Source organism: Haliotis rufescens, unplaced genomic scaffold, assembly GCF_023055435.1.
Source record: "Haliotis rufescens isolate VD_foot unplaced genomic scaffold, xgHalRufe1.0.p SCAF_36, whole genome shotgun sequence".
NCBI lineage: Eukaryota > Metazoa > Mollusca > Gastropoda > Lepetellida > Haliotidae > Haliotis > Haliotis rufescens.
The window spans coordinates 4100534-4112647 of NW_025964068.1; the positions used below are offsets into that span (position 1 = coordinate 4100534).

At 41.4% G+C, this 12114-nt stretch overlaps 1 protein-coding gene across 3 annotated transcripts; it reads left to right on the forward strand.

Moving 5' to 3' along the window:
* The first annotated feature begins 1112 nt into the window (after positions 1–1112).
* Positions 1113–12114, forward strand: LOC124147704. Of its 3 annotated transcripts, none has more exons than XM_046518444.2 (10): positions 1113–1209; positions 3809–3883; positions 4391–4521; positions 4948–5106; positions 6635–6681; positions 9136–9191; positions 9383–9522; positions 10644–10802; positions 11346–11392; positions 11638–12114. In XM_046518444.2, exons 2-10 carry the CDS (start codon positions 3816–3818, stop codon positions 11767–11769), a joined length of 939 nt encoding a protein of 312 aa, XP_046374400.2. In that variant the 5' UTR covers positions 1113–1209; positions 3809–3815; the 3' UTR covers positions 11770–12114. The 3 variants fall into 3 exon arrangements, with proteins under 3 accessions (XP_046374400.2, XP_048237129.1, XP_048237130.1); XM_048381172.1 differs by having other exon boundaries at positions 4394–4521; XM_048381173.1 differs by lacking the exon at positions 10644–10802.

The following is a 12114-nucleotide window of genomic DNA, read 5'->3' on the forward strand; positions in this document are numbered from 1 at the left end:
CGAGGGATGGGCATGACGAGCATCGACCTACGCAACTTGGATACGATGACTTAAAACAAAACCAAGTATCACACACACACACACACACACACACACACACACACACACACACACACACACACGGTTTTAAGGGAGCCAGGTGTTGGTGTCCGGTGTTATTACTATGATGCTCTGTCATGATGTTCCCACCAACCGTTATATTTTCTCACATAATATAAGTGACACGATTTACAGTTATAGATGTAGATATGTACACCCATTTTTGTGGGGGTCAATCCATTTATCTTCAGAATGAATATTCTGACCAATGATATTCACCCGAATTCCTGGTTATGGGAACTCTTCTATGACCATATACAAAAACATTGCAACATAAGAGCACGGGGTAAGCTAAGCACCCTTTACGGCGCACTGGAAATAGCAACTTTTGGAGAGGCGAAAAGCATTGAAATACGTACATGGCATTTATGAGATATGCATGTAATTGCCGTTCAAATGGTTTTAGGTTACTTACACGTGTTTTGGACTTTCCCGTTAGTATGTAAGTCGTTTAAAATTAGTGAAAAAGGCCGATTATTCTAACTTCAAAGAGAAGGTCGAATTATGAGCAGGTTAGTGACCCAAGATGAAGTTTCACCATATATTTGTACCGTCTTCATCTACATCTCCCCATATGTTCAGCTTCGGTAAAAGATTTGCTCAACACAGGTGATGGTGTCAGTAATGATAATAATAAGAAGAAAGTGATATTTTTATAAACATCAACTCACCGAATACAAGTTTCTGAAACACTGATAAAAAGAAATGTATTTTTATGAGGCCTAAAACCAGTGGTGTTGAACTTCAATGTGTTGCAATTGGTTAAAGGTCTGTCGACGAGCCAGATTTGGGCAGTGTTTTAGTATTTCCCTATTTCAAACGTCACTGTGATGCATAACTCATGAACAGGTCTCACACGATTCGGCAACCGAATACCACCCATTGACCCTTCTTAATCAGTGGTGTCGCAAGGTATCAGCCACAGAGAGATACCGCGTTATAGAGGGGTATGTTGTCCTACCGTAACCACGGAAATGGAAAAGTCGATTTCCATATGTTGGGTATACGGGTGTTGTCACGTGATGTTGGTACTCTAGGTGTGTCATCCTTTGATGAAGGAGAGCGAATTTATAACTGACATGCACCTGCGAGCTGAAGATCGTATGAAAGGTAGGATATTATATGTAACAGTAAATTGTCTAGGGTCATTAAATGAATTCATCCGTCAACAACAAACATTAACACTAACGGAATCTCTCGGCTTCCCATTAATGTAAATTAGATCGAATATATATATATATATATATATATATATGTGTGTGTGTGTGTGTGTGTGTGTGTGTGTGTGTGTGTGTGTGTGTGTATATACTCTTAAAAAAAATGAAACGCATAGGTGTTTTGAGAATTCCAATTATATTTTTTTTCACAGCAATCGTCATAAAGACAATTCTTATGTTTGATTCCCGTTAATCATGTCATGTTTGTGTTGTGCATTGCGCGCAAACACATCTCAAAATGCCTTTTTTGTAAACGTTTATCAGGAAAATGCAAAGGATGCACGGAAATTGCTTTCAGAAAAGGTTTTCGGCACAATGCACGTGCAAAATGTTGGAAACAAGAGTAGAGACACTGACTATAAGAGACCGTACAAAATTCATCAATTTTCTGACGTGAACGGAGATCGAAAAATGCCAAGATTAACTGCAGCTGACCGAAATATCGCCACTGGACGTTTGGAAGCAGGGGAGTCCCAGTCTGCCGTTGCAAGACACTTCAACGTTCACCAAAGCAACATGTCTAGACTATGGGATCGATATACCCGCACTAATTCGACTCAAGATCATCCCTGAAGTGGAAGACCAAGAGTGACCACCCCTGCTCAGGATCGGTACATCCGGTTGCATCACCTTCGTAATCGATTTTCTACAGCAACGGACACTACAGGACAAGTGCCTGGTATGCGAAGATTTTCCGACCAAACCATCAGAAATCGTCTGAAGAAAGTGGGAATTCGAGCTGGACCTAGTTGGACCTGTCTTTCGACGTCTACACCGTCAACGACGTGTCCGGTGGTGCAACAGAGTACAGACATGGGATCTCAGGAACTGGCGACGCGTTTTGTTCAGCGATGAGTCTCGTTTTCTTCTTCAACGACGGGATGGAAGATAACGTATATACCGTCGTCGACATGAACATTTTACGCCGAACTGCGAATATCCCCACGAAAATATCCGAGGACTTGTGCAATTTGTGCCAGGGAGGTATCGAGCAGTGACGGCTGCAAGAGGTGGTGTGGCCAGGCACTGACCATGACGCCCCCTTGTGGTTACACATGTGCAATGACTGAACTGAATTAATGCTGACAATGACGACAATGCTTTTGTCGTTCATTGTGTCTAATTTCATTTGATTGTGTTCACGCTTATTCTGTGTAGATAATTTACATTCGCTTAATAAATATCCTTATTTTTTAACTGTGCGTTTCTTTTTTGAAGAGTATATATATATATCGACGCATTTTAACTCGAACTTCGGAAACTCGATATTTCAAGGTATGCTTGGAGGGCATTAGTAGTTTAGTATATCACTGATGTAAGGTTTTGAAATTTACGTTTTCACATGCTTTTTGTTATTCCCGATCTTATACTTGTTATAGAAATACATAATTTAGTTGCTATGAATATGACTTATTTAACAATCTTAAGCATGTCATATTTTCACTATGTACAGATTAAAATTAAAAAATGCACCCTCTACACGCAGCCCAGACAGCGAATGGGACCTCTCCCAGGAAGCGCTGCCTCGTCAAACCCACCAAGAACTTTTCGGAGAATGTAAAGACTCCCAACATAGCAGCCTTCTGCATTACTCAGATTGTCAGAAGGGCTGTATTCCTTGTAGCAAACCCGGGTACTCTCCCAATGTCAGTCAACAGATTGGGAGGTACCAAACCTATGGCACCGACAACAATGGGGAGTCGGACAACTTGGTACTTGGGATGCAAGCGTAGCATTTCGAAATCGAGGTCCGCATATTTGCCATGTTTTTTCCTGAATTTTGTCAATCACATTAGTGTCAAAAGGGTGAAAAAAGTTCAATGATATTTCATCGGATTTATCAAAAAGGACAAGACCCGGTTGGTTGCCCTGGATACGTCTTAGGCTGTAAACGGGCATAATCCAAAGACGTTTGCATTGATCACTTTCTATGACGCTCTCTACATATTCCGGAGCGTACCATGGATTGACCTCTGTGTGCCGAAGACGGTATATATAATGTTCAAGCAACACAAATATGTCGCTTAGGATACTGTTCTTGTGCGAAACAGTGACAATGTGTTGGACAGTCTCAAAAGGCGACTATGCTTGTCGTAAGAGGCAACTAACGGGATCGGATGGCCAGGCTCGCTGACTTGGTTGAAGTATGTCATCAGTTCCAAATGCATGGATCGATGCTCATGATATCAATCACTCGATTGTCTGGTCCAGACTCTATTATTGACAGATCGCCGTCATATAGATGGAATATTGAGTGCGGCGTTAAACAACACATATTATAATAATTATTATTATTATTATTGGGATGCAAGAGAGACATTTCGTACCGTATATTTGCCATGTGTTGCCAATCACATTAGTGTCAAAAGGGCCAGAGAATTCAATGATATAAATGATTTCATTGGCTTTATAAAAAAGGTAAGATTTGTATCAATTATTTATTTTATTAGTTTATTTATTTGTTTGTTCATTTATGTATTTGTCTATTTTAGACCTGAAATGCGGCTTATCGTATTTCTGTTGAGTGCCGTGTGCGCCGCCACTATGACAGGAGCAAGTCTCAGAAGGTACAATTGATCACCTTGGCTTATGTAGCGCCATCATTGTCTTCGGTTCCTCCCCGGATGTCAGAAAGGTCAACAAGGAAGGGTTGTGATCAGCTTGGTCTATCTACCTATTGTTGTCAATGTCATGTTGAAAATGTCCCGAAAATAGGGAACATGCCGTATATATCTACTTCATTCTGAGGATGTAACAATATGTCTTGAAATTAGAGCAGTATATGTTTAATAATTATAGATACATGTTTACTATCTTACTTTGTTGAGGTCAGTCTGTTGTAATAGGAAGCTAAATAACGCAATGCTACTGGTACAGCCAATATGTTACGTTTTGTTACTAGAACAACGAAGTTGCACAATGGTGGAGTTACATTAAATAGGTAGCACAAAGTTACTGTTACAGAAACTAGGGGAACAGTTTTACTGTTTTGGATTACAACGTGAATGTTACAGCGACTATGTTACAGAATGTTACAGCTGTATAAACTATGATGATCAGATACAATGTTGCAGCAGGAGGGATGCCGGGTACCTAGGGAGCCGACTGGCCCTGGACAAGATGCTCATGGACGTCGACACAGACAACAACTCCATCATCATCCGCTCAGAACTCTTCAACAACCAGGGGCAGGGGGATACAGATAGTATGTATAACACACTGCTTACACCGCACGACCCTTGAAGATGCGGGTAGAGGAGTCTTCAGCAACCCATGCTTGTCGTAAGAGGCGACAACGAGATCGGGTGGTCAGGCTCGCTGACTTGGTTGACGCATGTCATCATATCACAGTCGGATCGATGCTCAATCACTGGTTTGTCTGGTCCAGACTCGATTAATTACAGACCGCAGTCATATAGCTGGAATAAAGCGGAGTGCGACGTTAAGCAACAAACAAACCATACACACAAATCAGAAACGCACACACACCGCACACCTTACGCATATATACCACACCACACACTCACACTGTTCTGAATGGACGAGTGCATAATACTTTCATTTAGACATGTATTTCTATGCTCAATTACCTTTTTTAGTTGTAATTTTCTCAAATTTCTCACGGTTTCAGATAACGGATTCATTTCTCGCTGTGAGTGGGTCAATCGCGCTGTCGACATATACGACGACTCTAAACTTGCCGCACTCAACTACTTCGACATCATCGACACCAACAGAGACAACAAACTGACGACATCGGACACGGATTTCCCCTCGTTGGACGCTGATGGTATGTATGTACACGTGAAGGGGGAATGAGTAGGTGAGTGACTTCTGTAATGACCCATGGCAGACATTGTTACCATCCGATCCCCATTTGTCAAATCTTAGCAACAGGTCCCTGGAACCTACTGACCCCGAATCCCTGCATGGGTAGGGGAAAACACAGAGTATATATGCGCCTGGAAATTAATAAAGCACGTAGCGGTTTCACTCTTTACTGAGATTAAGGACTGTCTTCAAGAGATTGCAATGAACGTGTTTGGACAGTAATGATCATTTTTTAAAGAATTAAACGACGGGTGGGAGTTGTTTATCGTGCAATAAAACATTGCAGGGAGAATACACCATAAAGGGAGCAGCCAAGAGTGGTGTATTCTCTCTGTCATCTGGCTGCGAGTGCAGGTTCGAATCCCCAGAGACGTCATGATACAACAATGTTTTTTCGTCAAAATATAAGATAGCTACGCGATAAATTGCAAAGAACAATGAAGAATAAAGCGTTGTTCTATCATGACGTCAATATCGAAGATTCCAATAAGCTCTAGCAACGTGATGACGTCATATATTGGACTACGTTATGTTGGAGAGGTCCAGTATGTTGTTGGCCACAGATGTAGCTGGGCTATGCAGATTAAAGTAGTGGCCGATCGATGGCATCCAAAAGTGGGAGAGATATGACAATCGGTATCGGGAGAAAACGTGAAGATACTTGACTTGAGGAGTATGAGAATATGCGGGAAGTACCAAACTTAAACCCACTTGCTCGTAAAATGGACTTGTCCGACATTTCAAAGGTCGAATTCTATGCAGGGGGTCATCATTATTAAAATTTGGGTAAATATTTTTAAAGCTTGTACTTTTTATCAACACCCTTAACAAATTGTACATAATGTTGATATCCAATATAAGAAATAAACGACTTGACGATTGTTTATCGTCCGAAAAAATCCGAAGGGAGAATAAACCACTCGGGGCAGCGCCACTCAAGGTTTATTCTCCCTGCAATGTTTGATTGTACGATCAACAAATCCCGTTCGTCGTTTATTTCTTAAAATAACTGATGCGGCGTAAAACTATATTCATTCATTCATTCATTCATTCATTCATTCATTCCCACGTTGACTCAGTTAATAAAATGCGTTGTGTTACAGTGTTATTCACGCAACTAAAGTATTGGACATTGCCATCATTATTTTCGCTTTCTATTGTCAAGAGCCTCATCTTCCAGATGACATTCATTTTTCCATCATATGTCATGCTGGAAGCATGTGATACCATGTTGTCAGACATACATGGTTGAAAAAACGCTGGGAAGTTAAAACAGATCCAGGTGTATATAAACACAATGCAGATTCACGCCAGTTTAGGATCGAGTTCCGACAAATACCACTATACATCAACATGTGCAGTAATGTCAGTTACTGTAAAATGATTCTCTTTCCATTTTAATTTGTTTGTATTAAATGTGGCAATAGATACAAGATAATTCATGAGTCAGTTAGTGGTAAACATTCATATGTTTCTTTCTCTTACAGGTGACAGGGAGGTCTCAATATCAGAACTTCGTCAAGTTTTACAACGGGTAAGTGTGCAATGTAACTTCTGCCTGTAGACATATGTTACGTATACTGATTCGAAGAAAAAAGGATACGGCTACCAGACACAGCATGGTTAAAATGCCATTACTGTGTGCCCGGAAGATAGCCAATGATTGTTACGTAATGACGTTTGTGTGCCCGGAAGATAGCCAATGATTGTTACGTAATGACGTTTGTGTGCCCGGAAGATAGCCATGGTTGTTACGTAATGACGTTTGTGTGCCCGCTAGATAGCCAATGATTGTTGCGTAATGACGTTTGCGTGCCCGGAAGATAGCCAATGATTGTAACGTAATGACGTTTGTGTGCCCGGAAGATAGCCAATGATTGTTACGTAATGACGTGTGTGTGCCCGGAAGATAGCCATGGTTGGTACGTAATGACGTTTGTGTGCCCGGAAGATAGCCAATGATTGTTACGTAATGACGTCTGTGTGCCCGGAAGATAGCCAATGATTGTTACGTAATGACGTGTGTGTGCCCGGAAGATAGCCAATGATTGTTACGTAATGACGTGTGTGTGCCCGGAAGATAGCCAATGATTGTTACGTAATGACGTTTGTGTGCCCGGAAGATAGCCAGTGATTGTTACGTAATGACGTTTGTGTGCCCGGAAGAAAGCCAATGATTGTTACGTAATGACGTTTGTGTGCCCGGAAGATAGCTAATGATTGTTACGTAATGACGTTAGTGTGCCCGGAAGATAGCCAGTGATTGTTACGTAATGACGTTTGTGTGCCCGGAAGATAGCCAATGATTGTTACGTAATGACGTTTGTGTGCCCGGAAGATAGCCAATGATTGTTACGTAATGACGTTTGTGTGCACGGAAGATAGCCAATGATTGTTACGTAATGACGTTTGTGTGCCCGGAAGATAGCCAGTGATTGTTACGTAATGACGTTTGTGTACCCGGAAGATAGCCAATGATTGTTACGTGATGACGTTTATAGGCGACGTGCAAACACCTCGCGGGGTGATGGAGCATTGTGAAATGAGTGAGTATTTTTTTACGTCACTAAGCAATGTTGTAGCTATATCTAGGACGGTGGACAACTGAAGTGGGCTTCACACATTATGCACAGAAGGAGAATAGAACCCGGGTCTTCGGCATGATAAACCAATGTATTAGCCACCCACCACGTGTATGTGAAACACTCAAGCATTATGCTGACGTACTGATGTGTGGTATTGAAGTTTTGTCCCTTCAATATATTTCACATAGCCACGTTCGATAAATATTGTTGTCATATTGTGGTTTAAATGTTATGTTGACAGATATGTAATTTTGGCAGTTTAACATAAATGTAAAACAATATCCACATCAAATACTCGTCGTTAATCAGAAAAATGTGGTTTGAAAGAAGAAATAGAATAAAGGAAGTAAGATATAGATGATTTACCATGAATTTGGCAATTACTGGATTCTGATTTGTCATTCTAGGGTTTCAAATCACAATAATCGCCTCCGATTTATAACCAGCTGATTTGACGGCCGCTTCATCGCGGAAGCAAACATAATTATAGAAACAACTTGCTTCTTAGTCAGTGTCGGTAAATGTTACATTTGGAACCTCACACCGCCCGTTTACTACAAATTCAATTTATATCGTTTACAGGTTTGTTTGTTTGTTGTTTAACGCCGCACTCAGCACTATTCCAGCTATATGACGGCGTCTGTAATGATCCAATCTGGACCGGATAATTCAGTGATTGATATCATGAGCATTGATCCATGCATTTTGGGACACAATGATATGCATCAACCAATTCAGCGAGCCTGACCACCCGTTCCCGTTAGTCACCTCTTACGACAAACATAGGTTGTAGAAACATTTTATGCGGTCTATTCACGGGTCTAGTCTACAGGTAACCTAGCCCTACATTGAAAACACAGTATGTTTATCTACCTAAAATAAATAGTATTAACTGCCGGGCAAAAGAAATCATACACTTGAACATTTACACCTCACTCTGTTCATCGCTGTTCATAAGTAACGTCCCTTTGGCACGCCAGGAACCTATGATTGTGGGTTCGCCCCAATTATGTTTCTAGGTTTGTCAGCACCATACCCATGCTCGTGGGTTTCACCGAAGTGGTTAACGTCTGAGACCTGCATCACTTCGGGCTTTCCTCCCACATTAAGCTGACACGCCGTGATATAACTGGAATAACGTTAAAAGCGGTGTTAAACCCAACTCACTCACTCACTGTTCATTGCTCTGTACTGGGAAATTGCGATCTTCATGCATGTACGTTCAGACGTCACGTCACGTCACGTCACGTGTTGAGAGATCTTCATCCGCCTATGATACCCGCATCAAATACAGTTTGTTTCATTTTAGCCACCATCAAACAGTGCTTTCTTTTGCCCGGTCGTTTAGTCTCTCCATTTAAGCAAAGGTGTATACAATTGCAAGCTTGACAATGTACTTTCAGGATTACACAATGGCTATCGATTCAGCAGCATATAAGAAGCTTGAACAGCTTTCTCGGTGAGGTCAACGCTACATATTATTAAACACGTTTTAGTTGTTATAACGGTAATAGAGTGTAATATTTGATCGTCACAAATTGTTGAAAATCCCAACCTCTTTAAGAATACATGCATGAAGGCAAATAAGTTTCATTCTCGAAAACTGGGCACCGTCTTACCATATACGTACATGTATGTGTACACTTCCAGCGTGGCAGCGCCTCAAGGAGGAGACATCAAGTCTACACTCAGAATTGACCTCATCAAAAAGGACGTGGATTCTAACAATGACGGCGACGTCACACGAACTGAACTACAGGCTCACTTCATATCCAGCTTTGACAAAGATGGTGGGTAGATCTGTTGTACGTGGGATGTCCGTGTTAGCGCGTGGTAATGGTCCTTCCGGACCTGCACAGAATAAAGTGACTTGCCGTCATACTCAATATTTCACGAATTTAGAGGCGGAGCGATAGCCTAGTGGTTAGAGCGTTCGCTTGTCAAGCCGAAGGCCCGAGTTGTATTCCCCAAATATCACAATGTTTGAAGCCCATTTCTGGTGTCCCCGCAGTGATAAAGTCTGAATATTGCTACAAGCGGCGTAAAACACTATTCATTCACTTCACGGTTTGTACATTACGTTGAATCATCACCCGTTAACACTTACATTTGTTTGTTTGTTTATTGTTTAGCGCCGTACTCACAATGTTCCAGCTACACGACGGCGGTCTGTAAACTGGACCAGAAAATCAAGTGATTGACATCATAAACATCGGTCTACGCAGTTGGATACGATGACATGCATAAACCAAGTCAGCGAGCCTGACCATCCGATCCCGTTAGACGCCTCTTACGGCAAGCAAAATCGCCTCTTGAGACAGGCATGAGTTTTTGAAGACCCGCATCTTCAGGGGTCTGCCGCATCATGACGGTTTACTAGAGGAACCAGGCCGTTGCTGTATACAAACCCGTGAAGTATCAACAATGGCTTGACGCTCTCTCCTCCCAGACCATATTGTGGGGGATTCTTGGACCGAGCAGGCCCAAGTTAATTGAGTGACGTCCCCGACGGCGTTGGGCGATGCTCACGTCACTACTTTTCCCGACCCAGACTCGAGTGAAGCCAATTTCTGGTGTCCCCCGCCGTTATATTGCAGGAATATTGCTAAAAGCGGCGTAAAACCATACTCACTGGCCCGGACTCGATTATTTACAGGTGCGCACGATAAAGCTGAAAAGCTGCTGTCTGCTGTGTTAAACAACGTTCACTCTCTTCTCGGTAAAATCGGTAGCAATGATCGATGTGTTGTTTGAATTGACGCCAGCGTTTTTGACGTCGAGAAAACTTTCTTAAAGAAGCGGTTAAACCAGGCCCTGTGTTCAGGTTCGCCGTTGTTTTCAGATGACTACCGACGTTGTTTTCAGATGACTACCGACGTTGTTTTCAGATGATTACCGACGTTGTTTTCAGATGATTACAAGGTTACTCGTTGTGAGTTTGTCGGTGGCTCTGTCGCGAGGTACGCGGACAGAAAGGAGGTGGCCATTGCTGCCTTCGACAACCTTGACATCACTCAGAACAACTACATCGACATTAACGACATCAAACTCTCAAGATTTGACCAGGACGGTATGCTGTTTATTTACATCCCGTAAAACTATCAAACATATGCTCAGTGTATAACACTATGTAAGTGTTATTCCTACCATCGGATGTAAAGGTTCAGTGGTAATAACTATTCAAATGAAAAATAAGTAAATTTATGATTGGGGACTTTTTCAGCACCTGACTTTCATGTTTGTATATTTTGAATCCAAAGACGGAGATAATCTTTTTGTCTCTATATTCTGATAGATACGAATCAGGTGAACACTTAAGGATACGATACTTTAATTCTTGTTCAAATCAGTGATCTGGTGGATGCTTTTATTTAACAATTTCGCTTTTCTCAGGGTCACGCATGCAAATGTTGTGAATTTATATTTTTTTGTAACAGGGCGTGAAATGTTTTTTCAGAAACATCTTTCACATGCATTCATAGTCAGTCTGGCAAATGAGTAAGCGTATTATAATTTATCAGGTGTTAGATGCCAACAAGCCTTTGATGGTGTTTGTGCTAATTTAATTCATTACCTTTGCAAACTACTCATATACAAATATGTTTTTTTAAAGGAAGTGGAAAATTGACAGTTGAAGAGTTTGAGGTCGCTGTAATACAGGTAACTAGGAGATTAAACTCTTATATTTGAGTGAGTGAGTGAGTGAGTAAAAAACACGACCACTGGAAACGGGTCCTGACTCGACTAGGAGGCACAGCTCGGCACTTACACCATGCACTGGGTCATTCGTGCACCAATTAGCTTATACTAGCAAAACAAATGTCAATGCTATGATTGAAGACGATGTCTATGTAGTTATACAGGTGAGGTTTTCCATTTGTCTACTTTGTCCCTTTATGTTCAAGGCTGACTGGGTTGCGCTCAAGAAGGTGTACCCTCAAGCTACGACCCCTGCCCCGCCAACAGGAGGCGCTGTCTCCCCCTACCCCTCAATGTTACTTGCTGGCTGCATCTTCGTGCTCAAAGTGTGGACATGAGTGACCTCTGTTCTTTATTTGCTTACAACATTTTTTCAGAGGTAATTTCTTAAGGTTGCAAAAACAAATGTCAAGTGTGATTTTTTATGTTATTCTTCAATAAAATCAATGCATCAGCAATGTCGGAACAATTTTGAATTTATGTATTTTTATTACGTGTATGCATAGATATTGAGACACGTAGAATGGACAATGATCAGCAAATATTGAAGATCTCAATCGCCGTATGATTCGTTCTCAGACAGTGTTTATATGAATGTTACTGTCATTAGGTCACACACGTAACTCATTTGTGTTGGAATGTTTATGTTAATACTTTCAGGCAATAAAAAGTGATAAAGAGAC